The 23771-nt window shown below is 35.2% G+C and overlaps 1 protein-coding gene across 1 annotated transcript in view; it reads left to right on the forward strand.

Annotated features, from left to right (window-relative positions):
- The first annotated feature begins 1904 nt into the window (after positions 1 to 1904).
- Positions 1905 to 23771, forward strand: part of HIT3 (HIS triad family protein 3) — a 47054-nt gene continuing 25187 nt past the window's right edge. The window contains exon 1 of the mRNA XM_089802970.1: positions 1905 to 2039. Within this exon, the coding sequence (XP_089659096.1) occupies positions 1978 to 2039 (62 nt within the window). The 5' untranslated portion in view covers positions 1905 to 1977. The remainder of the gene's footprint in view (positions 2040 to 23771) is intronic.

Raw genomic sequence — 23771 nt, forward strand, 5'->3', positions numbered from 1 at the left:
TTGTATTAGTTTTAGTGTTGAATTCATGTAGTCATTATTGCAATTTCTCTTATCTAAAATTGCAATTTATAATTTTCATTGAATAATTTTCTTACTAAAAATTTTGATCTACTTTTTACAGATTATGTTGGGTTATTTGCACTTGTTCTACAACATAAATCATTGATCGATACACCCACTAAGAAAAAAATTCCATACAATTGAATCAAAAGGAGGAACAACATCCAAATGATGAATCCCATGCTAATGAACAATGTAACTTTTAAACTAATAAGATTTCTACAATCCATTTAATCTATGTAAATAAATGTTTTTGGTTTTTGTGTGAATTTTTATATAATCCATCATTAGGATGAAAGAGCAAGAGATATAAAATGTAAGATGTAAACTTGGCCTCCCAACATATATAAGATGATAACAACAATAATAACAAAAGTTTTAATTTTAACAATAATAATATATTATTGTTATCATTATTATTATAGTTGCGACAATCACAAAAATAACAATAATAATAAAAAACAAAAATAATAACAATAATAGCACAATAAAATTCAAACCCATAATATGAACTCAACAAAAAGCAAAAGCAACTAAAAGGACTAAAAACACCAACAAAAGAAATCGACGAAATACATCACAACTAAGAAGAATATTAATGAATCCTTACAAAGGACAAATTTCTTTTTTGGTATATTTGTGAAATTGTTAAATTAATATATTTGTGCTGCTACTAATCTCCATTCACACTGATCTCTACTGGTGAAATGTGACTAATCAATTTTTTAACATATGTAGATACATTTTAAATGAACGAAGTCTATAAAATGATAAATGCATATCTTATTTGAAATATTTATTTTCCATACTCCAAACACCTCCATGCAACCCATTTGTTTCATTGTACTCATTGAGTCACAAAATCCTGCATTAAACTTTGCAACTTGAGGCCAAAAGCTAATTTTTAAGGAATCCTTTTTTTCATTGGACAAAGCTCTTTCTGTCGATCCCTCATCTAGGCAGTTATTGAATTTTGGACCTTAACAAGAATTTCTAGAAACTGTCTAGCACCCAACATCTAGCATTATGTAGAGGCTTTATTTTTTGGTATAATTTTTGTGTATTGTCATCTTGCTTAGTCCTCACATTGTTTCCTCTACCATTGTATCATGCACTAAAGAAAATGTGCCTATGCATCTTTTATGTTCTAGTGTTGAAAATATCCTTAACATCACTCAAAGTTCTTCAGAATCAGTTAGCCACATTTACTTTCAATTCAATTGAGTTTAACTTCCTTCATCAATTCTATAAATAAATTGACAAGCCAAATTACTTCCAATGGCAATTGAATAGGGAAAATTCAAACCTTCACTCTATCCTTTGACTAAGTTGTTTACTAGTTACAAATTATATCATTTTGTATTAACAAAAGTAAGGTTAATCCCTAACAAGTGACAAGGTCTAGACTTCACCAATGATAGCTTGGTTGAAGGACCAACACCACCTCTAGTAGACGGGGATGAAAGTTTAGTTGAGTTCAATAAGTTGTAGATTAAAAGTGAATACTCAAAATGAAAATTATGACATTAGAAATCAACGACTCTTGAACCTATAGAGTCCAAGTCCTAGTTATAATTTTTGTTATATTATAAAAATGTTTGTAGTATAAAACAATGACAATATCTTAACTCCTTTCCATATTATAATCATCTTTAAAAGCTTTGAGCAATGAAAGAATTACCTTCTTTGAAATGCCATGAATATTTACTTTGACACACAAGTGACGAAAGCAAATATATACTTGAAGCCAGAGTGGATATGTTCTGAGAATGTATTCCCCACACGGGACTCCTGAATTGACGTTGGATTCTATAATTTATGGGCAGGGTATTAATGAATAAACTATTGGAAGTAGGAAAGGGTTTGAGGCTGAGGGTTTTGAGCTCTCATCTGGGAGGGGAAGTTTCCCATACAACCATGGCGTCCGAGTCTGAGAAGGAAGCCGCTCTCTCTGCCAGACCTGACGATAAGCCAACTATGTATGTAATTCCGCTGCTTTTAATTTGATAGTTTTCTTAAATCAATTTTGTTCAATGTTAGCGTGCACGTGAAATTTAATTGAGTTTGGCTTTGTTACAGAGATTATAGCTGTAGACGGTTGTTTAATCTGTAAATAGGATAAAAATGCATATGAAGAAAATGTTGTGATGAATTTATTTATCTTATTTTGGCTTGAAGATAGACTTTTATTGCACGGTTATGGACTTTTTGATTCTTACAGGTACGTTAAGGTTATATTATGTGGAAAGATTATCTCATGTTTTCATAGATTTGAGCAATTGATTGGGGAATCGGTTTCTGAAAATTAGGCTTTGGGTGACATATAATGCGTGACGCTTTTAGTAACGGACAGGGAAGAGCACCTTTGCAAGTTGCTTGAAATTTATGATATGCAAGATATAACTTTTTTAGTAATGGACAGCGAAGGATTGATTTTTCTTGTGGTTGGTTTTCCTTATTGTTTCGTGGAGACTTACTAATTGACCCCAGGTACAATATCGATAGCATTGCCTTATATTTTGTTGCGCAGACACAAGCTGACGGATCTTAGAAATCGGGATATCCTTATTGAAGATTTTAAAAGTGCATATGATATTCTGCTTTTGTTCTTGGTATTATGTACTTGTGGATAGGGGAAAAAGGGCAATAAGAGACAAATATTTCGCTTGAGCACGGGCACGCCTTTCTGTAACAATTTAATCGCTAATCTGGAAAGAATTTAATCATTTAGGTTCAAAATGATACTCGTAAGAAGAGGAAATAAAAAATGGTGTGAAAATGTTCGATTAGTGAAAAGAAGAAACATAGAAAAGGTTAAATGTGTCTGCGTTTTGAAAAGAACATTTATCTATATAAGTAGGTTGTGCTCCTCAACTAAAGTGTTTCATGATTTGACTATTTAACTTTTTGCAAAGAATATCGTAATATCTCCTTTTTCACCAGCAGACACTGACCTGTTGATATTTGACATGGTTTAGGGTTGACTGGATCCTGTCAGCTATTAGATTTAGCTGGTCTTTTTAGTTAGTCAGCTGGATATAGTTGTGTCAGTTAAATAAAGGATGCTACAGTTGTAACACTAGTTATCTTTAGTTAAAAAAGGAATCAGCTTAAGTAAGGATTCAGGTAGTCAGTTATCCCTCTCAACCCTCGGGGAGTGTTTGTTTGTTAGCTATCATTGAACTTGGGATTAATACCTATCATTTACGGATTGCGGGATCTGAAGTTTATATAAGTAGTATTGCAAAGAAGAAATGCATCATCACAAACACATAAGCCTCATTTTGTTTACAGAATGGGATTCTGCTACAGGAGTTTGTTGTTGAGATGAAATCCTTAGGCATTTTGAGATGGACTCTTATGAGGATGGAAACACTCAGATATCTAGTAAATTAGTGGTGCAGGGTTATTCCTCAGTATTCAGCAGTGCTAGGCAACAATGAGGTCATTCTGAGATCTTTAGTGGTATAAGGTAGCAAGGATTATGCAGAGAGATTAGTGTCAGTGAGTAGTGGAAAGACATCATTGATTATTTTAAACACAAAATCTTCATTCCTTTTTCAGAAATTCGACACTACTATAGTAACTATTATAGCAACCTGTTGCTTGAGACAAAATCCTCAAGCATTTTGAATTGGCTCTCATAAGGTTGAAAACTTGATAATATATTTGGTAATGTAAGTGAGCATCAAGTTTATTCCATAGTGTTTAGCAGTGCAAAGGAACAATGAGGTCATTTTGAGGTCTTCAGTAGTTCCATGCAGCAACGGGAGCTATGTAGACATAAGTTTTAGTGAGCACTATACGTTTGTTGTATTGTTTCTTGAGTATATGTATTTCAAAAAGACAATATAAAATATATACACCTACTTTTAGATTCTTTTTTGTATTTGCTTTCTCTACCAGAAGCTAAGGAAGACACACCAAAGACAAGAGAAGTGAGGGTAGATATAGTTTCAACCCCAAGGGAAGATTTATAAGTTGAACCATTTGGAGCAGTAGTAGATCCCATAACTCAAGAAACAAAAGTACATTTAGATTCATTGGTAACATATCTATGCCCAGCAACAAAAAAAAGTGGTAGATCTCTTATATCTAGAGTTTGTTGATGAAGCAAAAATAGTAGATTTTGCTGGATAAGCAAGAGTAGTTGAATAAGTAACATTAATGCAAGTGGTTATCCATCATCATAAGCAACATCAACCCTCTTAGAGAGACAATTTGTTGAACCAAACTATTGAAAAGTAATTATCAAAAAGTGACCTTGGCCCTAGGATGTGAACCACTTGATTTTAAGTCATTCCAAACTCATTGAGAGCTGGTCTTTGTTGCAAACTTATGAACCACTTGATTTTAAGCCATTCCAGTTTTATTGAGAGTTGGGCTTTTCTAAACTTATGAACCACTTGATTTTAAGCCATTCCAATTTTATTGAGAGCTGGTCTTTATTGTAAACTTATGAACCACTTGATTTTAAGCCATTCCAATTTTATTGAGAGCTGGGCTTTGTAAACTTATGAACCACTTGATTTTAAGCCATTCTAATTTTATTGAGAGCTATTTTTTGTTGTAAACTTACAATAATAGGATCCTCAAGTGGAAAAGGGCCTTGGTCCAGTTTGAAGTCATATCTTGCTCCTCTTTTCATAGGTTAAATGCTTGAGTCATATGATTTAGTGCATCCTTAGATTCAATGCAAACTAGAAACAAAAGATAGCTTGGATTTGACTTCTGGAGCCTAATCAACCATCTTTAAATGTCACCCAACCATACATTTGCTTGAAATTGTCAACCTATCTATATACAGAGGGGCCCATAAATGACCATACCTTCTTTGGCCACCATTTCCATCTCATTCTATGTAGAGAACCCCTCTCTATGCTCTATATGGGGAGGGTTGTCTCTTGACCACTTATCTGTAGATTGTGAGCTAACTATCCTTTAGGGTTGCACTTCATTGATGAGGAGGACTTGATTAGACTTTGGCGGATACCCATATTTAGGACATCTAACTTAATGGATGGACTTTGTTGGCGTGTTTAATTGTTTTACCTAGAATGCTATTTGTTTAGGAGATAGACAAACATTACTTAAGTTTACTTAGGTACTACATTGTCAATTAGGATTGTGCTTATAGTGTGATGCTTTGTTAAGCTATCCTATTGGAACATGGAAACACTCTCCGGTTGTGGGTGTGCCCAAGGTGAGAGCGAATCTCCAATTTAGGGGCGGATTCACTTGATGAATCACCTAAAAGTAAATCTTGACAGGGATAGGGATAAATGGATGTGCTTGTTAAATTGAAACTTAAAGTAATGGGTTGATACACCAATGAATTTGACAAGACTTGTAGCCACAACTTATCAATTTTATTCATCAAAAAACATTGCAAATTCACAAATCAATCAGACAACTTTGCAAAAGTAACACTATGAAAATTTTTGGTATCCTGATACCTGAAGAGGAAAACACTTGTGTTTTCACATATTCAGAATCAATACATGAAAACACAATCACAAATCTGCACTATGGGATATTAAATCTGCATGCAAAATTCATAAGGAAATTGATTGATAATCAAAATTTCACAAATAATGAACACAAAAGAACAATTGAGAAGGAATCAATCTATGTATATGGATAATCAGGAAATTTGCTACAATCTACATGCCCAAATAGTCAAGCATGATTTGCGAGGTGCAAAATCATGACCAAAAGTCAGATATCTTAACAATGAGGTGAGAATACAATGAATAGGCCTCTAAATTCCTAGGGCCGGATATATGATGAAAAGTAGAGAGAAAAGGGGTCAAACTGCCAGTAACGTGCAATTGACCACCGCAAAACTCCCCTAGACTCAAGTGGAACTGATCTAGTGATGTTTGGTAGCTTTAGTTGGATAAACCTATGAATATATATAATTATATATGAGATATAATTTATATATGTGTGCTCATTATACATGAGATATAAGTTAATTATTATATGAGAGAAATTAATATAACAATGATATATATATATATATATATATATATATATATATATATATATATATATATATATATATATATATATATATATATATATATATATATATATATATATATATATATATATATTTTATTATATTAACTATCTAATTAATGAATAGACATGTCTCTTCATAGCTTACCCTCATTATAAATAAGAGATCGCTGCCATTTGGAACACACATACCTAACATGGTAGTGCTTACTACAATTGGCTGTGATCTTGAAAAATAACTTGGTATTAGAGCAGGCTTCTAATGCAATCATAGATGCTGTAGAGAGTGCAAGGATAATTCATGCAATTAATTTGGCAATGAGGATTGGGTCACAATAGGTGATAACCCTTGCAATCACCACAACTACTGCGATGGTGTTGAATCAAACATATGTATGATATAGATGGAGTGGTCTTCAAATCGTCATAGTTGTACAACTGTATTCTTGGTTCAATAGTCATCAAAATTTGTCTCCCACTATGGATAGTGATCGATGCATGCAGTTATTTGATTAGTCTCCTTAAATCACAAATATTGTTGCTTGATAGATACTAAATATAACATGCAGTCATACTTGGAAGGAAATTGCATATCATCAGATATGTTGATATCATTGTTAAACTTGGATTTTGGAAGAGTGAATTAGAAATCCGTGTGCGAATTGGAAGCTCATCTCCTTACGTGCGAATAGGAAGCATCATTGTGACTCATGTAGGAATCCAAGACTCTATGGTTTATGAATGGTGACATTAGCAATGCAATCTGTTAAAATGTGACAAACATTTTTGCGTACCCTCCCCATGTGATTATCTTCAAAGTGGGAAGTGGGTGCCAAAGGGAATGAGCAAACCAGTAAGGACAATTGCAAACAATCATTACCAACGCAGTCAACCATTATTGAATGTTATCGACCATTACTAGCCATTGTGTAAACGAACCTATGCTCAAGCTATGGGCCAATACGGAATTGATAATTGAAGAGATAGAAAAATGAATCTAATCACCCCCATGTGGCACAAATAGCATAGGAAGTTGGATATTATCATTGAAATAGACCACGTCAACCGGCGTAACATTAAGATAGTAAAACCACCATCGATATATTGAAGCGTATTGAGCATCAAATACGAGGGACTTGTTAGATTAGATGGTAAATAAGTAGACTTTGCTAGTTGCCACACCCACATCGAAAGCTAAGTGAAGCATCATGCAAAGCTTGGTGAAGTAAAGCAAAATGACTTTCAATGCCAGGAAAGGGTCATCATAACCGATGTTGATTTTTGGTGACGATTTTGATTTTTGGAAGTACCTTGACTTGCGTAAATAACTTGAAGATAAAGTGGCAGATATTATTTAACATAGTTGTGGCTGACAATATATAATAGCTATGTTGAAGACTTTGCACTTCGTATTGCAGACCTAAATAAAATGCATGATTTTATTGATTACTTCAACTACCCCTCAACCGTATTACTGCGAAAAAATAATATATTCAAAGGGCGATTGACTAATATTATATGGCATGTTTTTTGTTTGAACATATTTAAAGGTGACATACGTGGCCTTTGGGTGGAGCATGATATATCTTAAATTGCAATGAATCCTACATGGATACCATTGCAAGGGTAGGGAAGAGTATTTACGTGGATTTAATAAGAATCAAATAAAGGTATATGTAATGTAATTTAAATATTGTAAATATTCTTTCATTATTCTTCTTATTGAATGGCACAATATAAATGTGATCATTATATATATAGAGGGATAAATTTGTACACACACACACACACATATATATATATATATATATATATATATATATATATATATATATATATATATATATATATATATATATATATATATATATATATATATATATATATATATATAATATTAAAATAATTCTAATAGATCATTTATATGTAGATGATTATTTAAAATCAAATTTGTGATGTTCTTATAGTTAAAATATAATAATATTATTATCAAGAATAATTATTAAAAGTGATTTTATTACTATAAGAGCTATTTGTTGTCGGTAGAAACTGTGTAGTCGATGGATAGATTAGTATTGTTATGTGGCCGAAGGGGTCCGTCGGCGACATAACAATACTAATCTATTGATAAGTAGGAGATATTTTCCACAACAAGTCAAATTATGATATTGCTATCAGGATTTAACTGTGTGATTTTGAGTCAAACTCATCGACCCATGTTTCATGAGTAGTGATTCAACATGAATCCATCTCTCATTAGAATAAATGGAACACTTAGCACTCATTGGATCTAGGTGATGCTCACAGGGGTGAAGCATCGAGACTTCCTGGGAGGTCACCCATCCCAGTACTACTCCAGCCTGAGCCCGCTTAACTACGGAGTTTCCTCTATTGTTAAACCCAAAGCTTGCAACCCCATTTGCAAAACCTTCACCAAGTGTTGTGCCTTATGAACCATTCATTAGAAAGCCCCTTAAGCTCATCAACTGATAAGTAGGAGATATTTTCCACAGCAAGTCAAATTATGATATTGCTATCAGGATTTAACTGTGTGATTTTGAGTCAAACTCATTGACCCATGTTTCATGAGTAGTGATTCAACATGAATCCATCTCTCATTAGAATAAATGGAACACTTAGCACTCATTGGATCTAGGTGATGCTCACAGGGGTGAAGCACCGGGACTTCCCGGGAGGTCACCCATCCCTGTACTACTCTAGCCTGAGCCCGCTTAACTACGGAGTTTCCTCTATCGTTAAACCCAAAGCTTGCAACCCCATTTGCAAAACCTTCACCAAGTGTTGTGCCTTATGAACCATTCATTAGAAAGCCTCTTAAGCTCATCAATTGATAAGTAGGAGATATTTTCCACAGCAAGTCAAATTATGATATTGCTATCAGGATTTAACTGTGTGATTTTGAGTCAAACTCATTGACCCATGTTTCATGTGTAGTGATTCAACATGAATCCATCTCTCATTAGAATAAATGGAACACTTAGCACTCATTGGATCTAGGTGATGCTCACAGGGGTGAAGCACCGGGACTTCCTGGGAGGTCACCCATCCCAGTACTACTCCAGCCTGAGCACGCTTAACTACGGAGTTTCCTCTATCGTTAAACCAAAGCTTGCAACCCCATTTGCAAAACCTTCACCAAGTGTTGTGTCTTATGAACCATTCATTAGAAAGCCCCTTAAGCTCATCAATTGATAAGTAGGAGATATTTTCCACAGCAAGTCAAATTATGATATTGCTATCAGGATTTAACTGTGTGATTTTGAGTCAAACTCATTGACCCATGTTTCATGAGTAGTGATTCAACATGAATCCATCTCTCATTAGAATAAATGGAACACTTAGCACTCATTGGATCTAGGTGATGCTCACAGGGGTGAAGCACCGGGACTTCCTGGGAGGTCACCCATCCCAGTACTACTCCAGCCTGAGCGCGCTTAACTACGAAGTTTCGTCTATCGTTAAACCAAAGCTTGCAACCCCATTTGCAAAACCTTCACCAAGTGTTGTGCCTTATGAACCATTCATTAGGAAGCCCCTTAAGCTCATCAATTGATAAGTAGGAGATATTTTCCACAGCAAGTCAAATTATGATATTGCTATCAGGGTTTAACTGTGTGATTTTGAGTCAAACTCATTGACCCATGTTTCATGAGTAGTGATTCAACATGAATCCATCTCTCATTAGAATAAATGGAACACTTAGCATTCATTGGATCTAGGTGATGCTCACAGGGGTGAAGCACCGGGACTTCCTGGGAGGTCACCCATCCCAGTACTACTCCAGCCTGAGCGCGCTTAACTACGAAGTTTCCTCTATCGTTAAACCCAAAGCTTGCAACCCCATTTGCAAAACCTTCACTAAGTGTTGTGCCTTATGAACCATTCATTAGAAAGCCCCTTAAGCTCATCAATTAAGCCTTGTGCAACTCCGTAGTTAAGCGTGCTCAGGCTGGAGTAGTACTGGGATGGGTGACCTCCCAGGAAGTCCCGGTGCTTCACCCCTGTGAGCATCACCTAGATCCAATGAGTGCTAAGTGTTCCATTTATTCTAATGAGAGATGGATTCATGTTGAATCACTACTCATGAAACATGGGTCAATGAGTTTGACTCAAAATCACACAGTTAAATCCCGATAGCAATATCATAATTTGACTTGCTGTGGAAAGTATCTCCTACTTATCAATTGATGAGCTTAAGGGGCTTCCTAATAAATGGTTCATAAGGCACAACACTTGGTGAAGGTTTTGCAAATAGGGTTGCAAGCTTTGGTTTAACGATAGAGGAAACTCCGTAGTTAAGCGCGCTCAGGCTGGAGTAGTACTGGGATGGGTGACCTCCCGGGAAGTCCCGGTGCTTCACCCCTGTGAGCATCACCTAGATCTAGTGAGTGCTAAGTGTTCCATTTATTCTAATGAGAGATGGATTCATGTTGAATCACTACTCATGAAACATGTGTCAATGAGTTTGACTCAAAATCACACAGTTAAATCTTGATAGCAATATCATAATTTGACTTGCTATGGAAAATATCTCCTACTTATCAATTGATGAGCTTAAGGGGCTTTCTAATGAATGGTTCATAAGGCACAACACTTGGTGAAGGTTTTGCAAATGGGGTTGCAAGCTTTGGGTTTAATGATAGAGGAAACTCCGTAGTTAAGCGCGCTCAAGCTAGAGTAGTACTGGGATGGGTGACCTCCCAGGAAGTCTCGGTGCTTCACCCTTGTGAGCATCACCTAGATCCAATGAGTGCTAAGTGTTCCATTTATTCTAATGAGAGATGGATTCATGTTGAATCACTACTCATGAAACATGGGTCAATGAGTTTGACTCAAAATCACACAGTTAAATCCTGATAGCAATATCATAATACTAATCTATCTGTCGGCAACATAGTTTCTACCAACGACACTATTTTCCTTGATCTTTTCCGAGGATGTTCTTGCAAGAAAATGATGATTGATATTAGATTTAGAGGGAGCTTGCCACTTCTTCAAAGAAGCTCAAAAGATTGATGTTCGGAGGGAGTTTGACACATCCGTTTGAAGGAACGAATAAATGATATGTTCAAGTTGATCCTTGAAGGTCTTGATTAGATCTAAATTAGAGGGAGTTTTGACTTCATGTAAAGTTTTGGTATCATGCGTGTGACTGCATGATTTAATGGGCTTGCCCCCTATGTACGTCATGAGGAATTGATTAACGAACATTGACATTTTTATTTCAAACAATTGATTATCTCATTATATAAGGATGGACAATGACAATAAATGTCAACCTTCCATTTAAATGTTTGATAGCTGAGATCTTAGTGCGTAAAGTATTATGAAGTATTGTTTAGAATATCATTATAGAAGGACATTATGAAAATGATGCTATTATAGTTATATGAGAACAAGTGATTTATTATTATCAAAGCAATAGAGAATTACAAAGACAAGTCAATAGCCTCTAGTAACTGTAAGAGGATCCTTCTTGTATGTACAGAAAAACAAGAGAAAATTGTATGTGCATTTCAAATGCTGAACAACAAAGAAAGGGGAGACTATATGCTTTGTCTGTCTTATGCATGGTTCAAAATGTATAAGTGAAGGTTTGTGGGTCTTTATTTGCATGAAGGGCCTTGAGGAAAACCAGAAGATAGTTTTTGGACACCACTCTATCAAATGATGAGATATTCAAAGTGGTAGAGATGAATTAAAGTTCATGTATGATTTCCTATTCTCTGAGTGAAGCTTCAGAATGTTTAGTATGTATGGAGCATTTAGGCGCTTTCTCAGTGCCTCTTTTCTTATTGTAGTTGCCATTATGGTATTCTTTGAAATCAAAGGTGATAGATTCAAGGGAACACAAGGAATTATAATGTATATCCTTTTTGTAGTGTTCTTTATGGAAGTCCATTAGCTGTGCAAAACTATTGCACCTGAGTGGGCTATGGTAAGGTTGATTTGCATCAAGATTCAATATCATTGTCTCAAGAATTTTACCGTCTCTTCATTACAAGGACTTGAAAAAGATATTATAATTGCTGCAATTTCAAGATGATTGAGATAGCTATTTCTTTGCTAAGGGAGATCAAAAGGTTGTTGGGAGATCAATACTCGAAGAAAGAAATTCAGCAGTACAGTGTCATAAGCACTTGCTTCAAGATCAAGGACTCTCTTATATGGAAATTGCCCGATTTCAATGTGAGTACCACCTTATCCAGGGATTGTGGTTACCTTTTAGTCTCACACACCAATCTTTTGCTTGTCCATCTAGACCGTAAAGATGGTGTTTATGAAACTTCACCATGAGATTATGAATCTCAAATGTAGAAAAGTCGATGAGTTGAAAAATGTTTTCATTGGGGAAATCATTTTAGGCAAAGGCTTAGACCTAACTCGCGCACTGCTGAAAATTGAAAGGGAAGAACTGTCGGAATTATTAGTCGAGTATTGGACTACATTGGTGTTTACGACAAAGATACATTCTATGTAGAGTGCTTAGCTGTACGAGGGCAATTCTTGACACAATTGTGGGTGTTGCTAGGACACATTGGATGTGGTGAGCATTGAGACATTTAGGTGACAAGATAAGTGAAGGACAAGACAATAAAAGAGAAGGAAAATTAAGAGAAAAAACTTAAAACAATGACATGATACCCAAACAATGACATCGTCAAAAAACCCTATCCAGTGGATTTGGCAAGAAATCAGTGAAATCAAAGACATTTTAAAAAAAATTTCTTGCATATAAGAAATACCTTTATTTCAAAATACACAAACAACATATGTGTATAAAAGAGTGCACAAAAATTGCATTCCTATGAGTTAAAAGATCAAGAGTAGTGTTGTTCATTATCTCCTCAAAGTTTTTAAGTAGAAATGCAGAGATTCACAGACATAACGGTTATATTTGCACAGGGTTCCAAAATTATTGTGTTTCCAAACCATAGCTGCATTTAAAAAAAACTAACATGGTAAATTTCCAAAAATGAGAAATAATGCAATGTGAAAAAAGAAACCCAAATTTCTTTTTTATAATGTGCATAAAGGTATGCATAGACAAATATTTAAGAAGGAAATTTCAATTTTAATATGGAGGAGAACATCAAAAACATTTTCTAGATAAAGCCCATACATGCTCAATACCCTTGCTTACCAGTATGCCCAACATGACATTGAAGTCATAGAACTTGCAAACAAAGGATCAAGAATGTTTGATTTCAAAGTCCCTTGTGGCCATGAATATACACTAGAGATGAAGACAAAGAAATTGAGTTAATGGTCATAGAAGATCTTAATACATAAAGCAAATTTGTTAATATTCTCCATAGAACCCATGTGCATACCAGTGAAAATGGGCATCTATTAGCACACACCAGTCCAAACCCTTGCTGCCACAGCAATGGAAAAGTCTAGAGAGTGTAAAAATGATAGTGAGTTAGGGTAAAAATCCCCAATTTGTTTGGTAGATTTCAAAACTTCATAAAATCTCATTTAATTTTTTGAAATTAGGGGTTCTGACAATGTCATTCCCTGGGTATCATGTCGTTGTTTGAAGCTTTTTCTCTTAATCTTCCTTATCTTTTATTGTCGTATTCTCCTCTTTCCTTGTCACTGCAATGTCTGACTGCTCACCACATCCTATGTGTCCTAGCAAAACCCACAATTGCATCAAGAATTGCCCTCCTGCAGCAAGGCACTCTGCATGGAATGCAACTTTGTTGTAAACAACAATGTATAAAACCAAAGCAGTCCAATACTTGGCTAATAATTCCCATAGCTGTTCCCTTTCAATTTTCAGCAGTGCACGAGTTAGGTCTAAGCTTTTGCCTAAAATGTTTCCCCATTGAATATATTTTTCATCTCATCAGCCTTTCCACATTTGGGATGAATAATTTTATGGTGAAGTTTCATAAACACCATCTTTGCAGTGTCTAGGTGGACATGCAAAAGATTGGGGTGTGAGAGAAAAAGGTAAGCATAATTCTTGGATAAAGTGGTACTCAAAGTGAAATCAAACAAAATTCATATAACAGAGTCCCTTGTCTTGAAGCAAGTGCTTATGACACTGTATTGCTGATTTTCTTTCTTCCAGTATTGATCTCCCAGCAGTCTCCTGACCTCCCTTAGCAAAGAAATAACTATCTCAATTATCTTCAAAATGCAGTGATGATAATATCTTTTTCAAGTCCTTGTAATGAAGATGCCGTAAAATTCTTGAGGGAGACGATGATATTGAATCTTAATGCAAATCAACCTTACTATAGCCTAGTCAGATACAATAATTCTGCAGAGCTGATTGACTTCCATAAGGAACACTAGAAAAGGAGGGCATACATTATAATACCAGAATGGTGTCTACGACAAGAAAATAGGCACTGAGAAAGTGCCTAAATGCTCCATACATAGTAAACGCTGCGAAGCTGACTTGGAGAATAGGAAATCGTACATGAACTTTAACTCCATCTCTATCACTTTGTATACCTCATCTTTCGATAGAGTACTGTCCAAAAATAATCTTTTGGTTTTTTTGAGGCCATTAATGGAAATAAAAACACACAAACCTTCGCTTATACATTTTGAACAATGCATAAGATAGACAGAGCGTATAGTCTCCTCTTTCTTTGTTGTTCAACATTTGAAACACTTACAATTTTCTCTTATTTTTCTGTAGATGTGGGAAGGATCCTCTTGCGGTTATTGGAGGCTATTGACTTGTCTTTATAATTCTCTATTGCTCTGATTATCATAAACCATTTGTTCTCATGTAACTATGTTTGCATCATTTTTCTAACGCCCTTCTATAATGCTGAACTAAACAATAGTTCATAGTACTTTATGTATTAAGATCTCAGTTATCAAACATTTCAATGGAAGGTTGTCTTTTACTGCCGTTGTCCATCCTTATATAATGAGATAATCATAGTTGTTTGAAATAAAGATGCCAATGTTTGAAATAAAAATGATCTTAAACATTTTCCAGATAAACAAATACATGGCCAGCAGGACACTCCACACAGTAAAAGGAGCGTCATTTCTTACAGATATATGCCCACAACATGAAAAGCAGGAAAAAGTACCAAAACCCTTGCTTACCAGTATGCTCAGCACAACATTGAAATCACAGAACCTGCAAGTAGATAATCGGAAATGTTTGATTTCAAAGTCCTTCGTGACCATGAATATACAACAGAGATGAAGACAAAGAAACTAAGTTAATGGTCATTGAATATTGAAATACACAATGAAATTTGATAATATTCTCCACAGAACCTGATGGAGTCCTAAATTTTTGCAAATTTAAGGCCTCCATTTCTGCACCTTCTTTGATTTTCTTACCAAATGATTATTATTATATTTCCATTTTGTATATGAAGTTTCAATTGAGATGAGCTTCCTTCCACTATAGCAGTAAAAAGTTGCATATCATTTCCTTAGATTGATCCTGTTGCATGTAAAGAAATGTGTCACTCTATTGCACAAGAATCAGGAGATGATCTGAAAAGAGCAGTGACAGAAAATATTGATTATTCAATACAGGAACAATGGCTGTTTCAGGGGCAGTTCATTGTCAAAAGTTTCACTAAACATGTGAAATTTGGAACTGATTAAAATATTTTCTAGCATATTTTCAGTGATAACATTGTTTGGGCATGTCAATGATGGTATCAAACCAGGCATGATTTCCATCTACTGGATGGCTATGCACAAAAATAAAGCAACTAGAATATAGAGCAAATATGGGATATCTGTCACGTGGATTAAAAGAACTGCAGGATTAAGAGTTCACATCATTATCTCCATCCACGATGAATGGTTTTAGTGAGCACAAACATAATCATCTCAAGATTTGGAAGCACATGGAATTCTGGAAATACCCGTAGCATCCACTTGAGAATTATAAGCAGCAAGTATAAAAAGAAAAAGTAGCAAGACTGTCAATTATATGAAGCCACCCAGGCTGTAAAATATATTTGCAGGATTTATCATCTGGTTGCTAATTTAAATATGATATGCACAAATGACGATGCTATAGTATATCTGAATTTTTAAGAGTTGTCTTTGTATCCAGAACGGTGGAATTTTCACTGTCAAAGTTGCACATATTGTTGAGAATGTTAGCCTCATAGTAAATTGAAGCAAACTTTACAATTAAATAAAATATATGATAATTGATGATAAATCAAATTGTGAAGTACTGATTGAATATATATATATATATATATATATATATATATCAACAACTTATATTTTCATTTTACAAAATGCCAAAATACTGATCAACATTATATATCGGTGGCATTCAAATTCTGATCAAGTAGTGTATCGGTTCATAGCAAACACCGATCACATTAACTCTGTATTAGTTATGTTGATTGTTATCTGCCTTCTGGTTATGTTATTGGCAGTCTTATTATTGATAGATCAAAGTTTAGAGGCATGACCACGTAGGGTCATGACTCTACGTGGCATGAACCATGTAGGGTCATGCCCCTACATGGGAATGCCCTTTGGCATCTATACTTATATACCTTTCGAAGGCTAGGGAATTCATCAATAACAAGGCAATGAATAAACCCAGTCTTCAGAATTAAATCAGTAATACATCTTCCTCACAGTCCACGATTTGTAGACTTATATATCTGCGATCATTATAACAGCAGTCCCTGCAAAAGAAGAACACACAATTGTATCAGAGTTATAATATAATCCGTCAATTAGTTTGCAGGTATATTCAGTTCAATCTTTACCACAACGATCTATTAAATCTTTACATGGCATCAGAGCCAAATTGGTAGAGAGATTGCTAAACAAATTTTTAAAACATCATGGCTAACAATGTTGAGTTGAGGATAGGCTTGAAGGAGCAACAAATTTTTTTGATGGAAAATTCGAATTACAACAATCCTCGAAGAATTGGAATTAGAATCATTCATTGAAATAGACATTTCAATACCTGAAGACGAGGCAGAAAAAGCCACTTGGAAAAGGCGAAATAATAAAGCCAGGAAAATCATTGACGATTCAGTAAATGATCGTATTCTTCCTTCCATATCAAATCTTAAGAAAGCATTTGAAGTATTTAAAACAATTAAGGACACATTTGAGATCAACTCAAGTAGATTGCATACATTAAAAAATCAACTTATGAATATAAAAATGAACAAAGGAGAGTCTCTCATCCTACTTTGGAAGAATTTCTGAAACAAAAAATCAACTATCTTCTATTGGAAACAAAGTAGAAGATCAAGAATTATCCATAATAACACTTAGAGGACTACCTATATCTTGGGAAGCATTCATCCAAGTCGTCAGCAGACCGTCAATACCAGCTTTTGATCAACTTAAAATGATTGCACCTCAGAAGAATCGAGACTAATTTCTAGAGGGATCATTTCAAATCAAGAGGGAGAAAATCAAGCTCTTTTCTTAGTCTCTAATAACAGTGGGGAAATGAGAAAATTCAAAGGGAAGAAAAATGATAAACGAAAAAGAAACAATAACTACAATAGAGAAGACTTCTCCAAATTTCAGTGTAACAAGTGTGAGAAATTTGGACATACCTTCAAACTTTGTCCAGAAAGGGAAAAAATTCTAGCCTCCTTAGCCAAAACAAAAAGGAAGAAAAGCTATTATTCTACTCAACTCTATCAAGTGAGATGAAATCCGACAAAAATGTGTGGATAATAGACAGTGATGCATCCTATCACATAACCGGATTCAAAGATAAGTTTGAAACTTTTGGAAATTATCTCACTGAAGGAGTCACCATTGGAGATAACTCCACCTATCTGATAAAAGGATTTGGGACATGTTCTATACAACTAAGAATTGGGGTTACTCTAAAATTGAAAGATGTTCTTTTCGTACCTGGCATAAAAAGGAATCTGGTATCCATCTTTGGATTTGCTGATGAAGGGTATCAAGTCAACTTTAATGAAGACAAAGTTTTGTACTGGCCTAAAAATACTAACCTCAAGAATGCTATCACCATAGGGACCAGAGATGGAACCCTATATAAACTGTGTAACATTCAAAAGCAAGCCCTAAGTCACGAAGTAATAAATCCTAATGAAATATGGCATAGAAGGCTCGGACATATTGGATTCAGTACACGGTCAAATATAGAAAAAATCACCACGGAACACCTAACTTCAATTCAAATCATATAGGCATTTGTAAAGGATGTGCTCTAGGAAAGAATGTAAAAAAGACCTTTTCCTCCTAGCCAACCATAGTCTAAATCAGTTATGGAACTAGTCCATACTGATAAATGTGGACCTATGCCAACACTTTCTCTAAGAGGACTCTCATACTACATAATATTTATTGATGATTTTTCTAGGAAAACCTGGATCTATTTTCTAAAGGTCAAAGAATCAAATGAGGTTCTATTAAAATTTAAAGAGTTCAAAGCAATTGTGGAAAATCAAATGTCAAAAAGAATAAAAACTGTTCAGACAATGGGGGTGAATATACCTTTGAAAATTTCAAAGACTTTTGCACCTTTATTGGGATTAAGAGGGAGTATATTGTACCTTATAATCCTCAACAGAATGGGGTGGCAGAAAGAAAAATAGAACCATTGTTGAAGCATCAAAAGCCATGCTGCATGATCAAAGTTTACACTTCTCATTCTAGGCGGAGGCCACTAATATTGCTGTATATATTCAAAACAGATGTCCACACTCAATCCTAGAAAACAAAACTCCTGAAGAAGTCTTTATAGGAATTAAATCTGACCTAAGTCATCTCCAAATATTTGGTTGCCCTGTTTATTTTTACATACCTAAAGAAAAGAGAACCAAGTTAGAACCATTTGGGAAGAAAGGAATATTTGTTGGGTACAGTGAAAACTCCAAAGGGTATATAGTCTATGTACCTAGGCAAAGATCAATTGAAATCAACGGAGACGTCAAATTTGAAGGAAACACTGCTTTAAAACTATCCACAAGTACAGAAGATGAGCCCATCACAAAATTAGATGAAATCTGCAAATTGAAAATAAGAGGGAGAACATATTAGAAGAGAATGAACTATTACCGGACATAGAAAATAGAGACATCTCTAATATCAAGAAAAGGCCATCATGGGCAAGAAAAATGATTGAAGAAAATAATGTTGAACCAGATGAAATCTCTAGGGAGAGCAAGAAAACCAGAAATAAATCTTGTTACATTGCAATAGTAACTAAGCTTACAAAATCTAAACCATCAATTGTTGAAGAAGCCCTATCTTGTCAAGCAGGGAAAGATGCTATGGTCGAAGAATATCAATCCATATTACAAAATGATGTTTGGGATATTGTACCTAGGCCCAAAGACAAATTAGTTGTTTCATCAAAATGGTTATACAAAATCAAGTATGCTTCAGATGGTCATATTGAAAAACATAAAGCAAGATTTGTTGCTTGAGGTTTCTCTCAAAAGGCAGGTATTGATAATGAGGAAATACTTGCTCCAATTGCTCGATACACTTTAGTAAGGACAATTATTGCAATTGCAACATCCAAAGGATGGAAGATACATCAAATGGATGTGAAGACCACATTTTTGAATGGTGTCGTTAATGAAGAAGTATATATTGAACAACATGAAGGTTTTGTTATAAAAGAGAAGAACCTATATGTTTGTAAACTAAAGAAAGCTCTTTATGACCTCAAACAAGCACCACGAGTTTGATATGAAAGGATAGATAGATACCTCTCTGGACTAGGATACTTCAAAAATGAAGTTGATCCAAACATATATTTCAAAATATCTAATGATGACATGTTAATACTTGTTTTATATGTTGATTACTTATTAATAATAGTTGAAGATCATTTAATTGAAAGATGCAAACAAGATCTTATAGCTGAATTTGAAATAAAGGATCTAGGTCTACTACACTACTTTTTGGGTCTAGAAGTATGTCAAAAGAAAGACCATATTGTTCTAAATCAAGGGAAGTACACCCTTGACATATTAACTAGATTCGGTATGATGGACTGCAAACCTCTAGCAACTTCGATGGAAACAAATCTACACAAGCTAAAAGAAGAAGTTGTGAATTTAGAATCTATTGATCCCACTCTCTACAGACAGATTATTGGATCAGTTATGTATTTAGTAAACACTAGGCCTGATATCTTCTATGCCACCAATGTTTTAAGTCATTTCAATGTTCGAAGTACAAAAATGTTGAGATTAAACTTGAAGGATATACTAGTGTAACTTGGAGACTCACACCCCCCTCCAAACCTTGAAGTACCCGTCCCCAAGACGTCCCCGCACTGGGTACTTGAGTACCCAAGCACCCCCACCTCTGCCACTCCGTAACCATGCGTTGTTGGGACGTGTACTCAAATTTCTATTTGAATTTTGATTTTTGAATGTTACTATTGGCTATTTAATATGTTACTCTGTTGAATGTCAATGGTTCTAATTCATGTTGCAATTTTGCTATTTTTCAAGTATTTTAATTTGGTATGTTCTAGTGAACTATTGAAACATCATTTCGTAACTAGCATTTCAAGTTCTACATGTTTACTATACAACACCCCTCTCTAGCTTGTCTTTTGCTTGCCGTCGTCCCCTGGCCATCCCTTGGTCGTCCCCTTGTCGTCCTGAAAATGAGGGCCATTTTCCCCCCATCTTAGAAACTCGCCCTAACATCCCGCTGTCCCAAAGTACCCCCGTACTGGTGTAACATTGGGATATACTGATTCTGATTGGGCTGGTTGTTCCACATATCGCAAAAGTACTACAAGGTGTTGCTTCAGTCGTAGATCAACAATGATATCTTGGCTCAATAGAAAACAACCAATAGCTGCCTTGAGATCCACCGAAGTTGAATATATGGCAGCATCCATGGGAGCTTGCGAAGCAGTATGGTTGAGAAAGCTATTATTTGGACTTTTTGGAAAGCAACTAAATCCCATAGTGATTCATTGTGATAACCAAAGCTACATCAAACTTTTTGCTAATCCCATTTTCCAAAATCATTCAAAGCACATTGAGACATTTCCACCAAAATGCTGACATTTCCACTAATGAGCAAAATGCTAAAATTTCCACCAAGCCTCTTGCAAGGTTGAAAATAGAGTACTTCTGAGGTAAACTCGGAATGACAAATTTGTAAATACATTTTCAATTTAATATATTTTTGAATAATTGAAAATTAGATTATTTGCAAACTTATGTTATGAAAGGTGACGATCTTTCATATGTAGGGTGGCGACCTTATCAATAGTTGATCTATCTCCTAACACCAAAATGTGTTGGAGTAAGCGTTACCATGCTTCTTCGAGCCAAATTTTGTTGGACACCTTGATAACCAACTCATCATGGTTCTTCGGGCTGGATTTTGTCGGAGACCATGAAAATCAATTTGTTATGGTTCTTCAGGCCGGATCTTGCCGGACACCATGACATAAATCTATTATAGACCACACTTAAGGTGGTATTTAATCTTGTATTATATGTGCTTCAATTCCCTCCTTGTTAAAGAGGGAGAGTTGAGAATGTTAGCTTCATAGTAAATTGAAGCAAACTTTACAAGTAAATATAATATATGATAATTGATGATAAATCAAATAGTGAAGTACTGATTGTATATATATATATCAACAACTTATATTTTCATTTTACTAAATGCCAAAATACTGATCAACATTTTATATCAGTTGCATTCAAATTTTGATCAAGTAGTGTATCGGTTCATAGCAACACCGATCACATTAACTATGTATTAGTTACGTTGATTGTTATCTGCCTTTTGGTTTTGTTATCGGCAGTCTTATTATTGATCGATCAAAGTTTAGAGGCATGATCCACATAGAGTCATGCCCCTACATGGGAATGCCCTTTCACATCTATACTTATATACCTTTTGAAGGCTAGGGAATTCATCAATAACAAGGCAATGAATAAACCCCGTCTTCAGAATTAAATTAGTAATATATCTTCCTCATAGTCCATGATTTATAGACTTATACATTATTACAGCAGTTCCTGCAAAAGAAGAACACAAAATCATATTAGAGTTATAATATAATCAATCGATTAGTTTGCAAGTATGGTATGAACCATTGCACCAAAACCCCGAGGTGCTAGTGAAGGCCATCCATCGGGATCATAACATCCCACTAGGCTTCACAGTCCAGACTCTAGGCTGGATTTGAGCCCATACGGTGGGCCCTGCCTTGGCTGTATGAGCCCCGGATGAACACTGCAAAGCTGGCGTTGCCTCTCACTTTGAGACTTGAACGTGAGTGGAGGCTTTGATACCACATGGTACGAACCATCGCACCAAAACCCTGAGGTGCTAGTGAAGGCTGCCCTCCAGGATCATAACAAAGTATATTTAGTTCAATCTCCACGAAAAAGCTCTATTAAATCTTTACAGGCTTGGGCATATTGAACAATATTTTGTTGTACTTGATGGTGGAGATAAGACTTTCAGGGGAAACTGTCATTTTAGCATTGACATTCATGCTGAAACTGTGAAAATGGCATAACTCCAAACGTCTTGGTGATAAGGGGGAAACACAAATGTTTTTAAATTGGACACTAAACATTTGTGAGAGCATCATTACTAGTCTCCAAAGCTGCTCTTTCCAATTTCGCTAGTTTTCTAGAAAATCATCCTTCACGCTAGATAATCCATAGTCTAAAGAAATATATGATGGAGAGTACCTTGTCACCAAAATTGTGTCACGTCTTGCAAAGATTATTGTGACAGTGGTATCGAGCCAAGGAGTTTCCTCTCAAAATTGTGTCATGTCTTGCAAAGATTATTGTGACAGTGGTATCGATTCAAGGAGTTTCTTCTCAAATTAAACTTGCATTGCTAAACACAGTTTCCAAATTTTGGCGGAGATATAAATATGCCCGATGTTTCAGAAGAATGGCGCCTTTCCTTTCATTCTTGTTCTTAGAGCTTGCTTTTATGTTCGACCATACATTGCATCAAATAAATGATGAAGGATTCAATATCAAGCGTAAGGACATATTCAAGATGGAAAGTAGCTATATGGTTTTGAGAGACAGATTCAACGGTAATCCCCTGCGTTCAATAACTTTGAAATCTTTTCCTTATTTGTTAGAAGTTGTAGAGATCAAGAACGTAAGACAAATATCTAATGACGCTTTGTATTTCTTTTGTGGATCTGGAGATTGCGTGCAAGAGGAGGAAGACTTGTGCGTATATGGAGTTTAGGTTCCCCATTGTGCTCACGCATTCAAATGGAGTAGACATTCAATACAAAAGAAAATGTATTTAAGAAAAGATGTGCAAGTCTGGGTAATTGGAAGGAACTTTGTTTGGGCATGATTTTTACAGCAAAGGAAGTGAGAAATTCGAACATAATTTGTGCCCAAGGGAGAAGAATAGGAGTATTTACCATGAGTTTGATCAAGCATAGATATGGTGGACTACGGTGGGCACAGGGTGGCAAATCCAAGCGTTCGAATCAGAGCATCTCGTATATTCGAGAGTTTGCTTCTAAAGAGGACATGATTGAAAAGTCTATCAAAGTCGTACTGAATTATTGGTTCCATTCATGAAGATTGGATGACACCTCATTATATCTTAGTTGCTATTTGTCTCAAAGATCATTATTGGTTGGCAGAATGATTATGTATTTACAAATTCTATAACAAAGCATAACTGATTAGTTAGGAAGAGGTGTGGTG

This window comes from Cupressus sempervirens, chromosome 10 (assembly GCF_028749045.1).
Source record: "Cupressus sempervirens isolate cs-2001-9-10 chromosome 10, ASM2874904v1, whole genome shotgun sequence".
Classification (NCBI taxonomy): domain Eukaryota; kingdom Viridiplantae; phylum Streptophyta; class Pinopsida; order Cupressales; family Cupressaceae; genus Cupressus; species Cupressus sempervirens.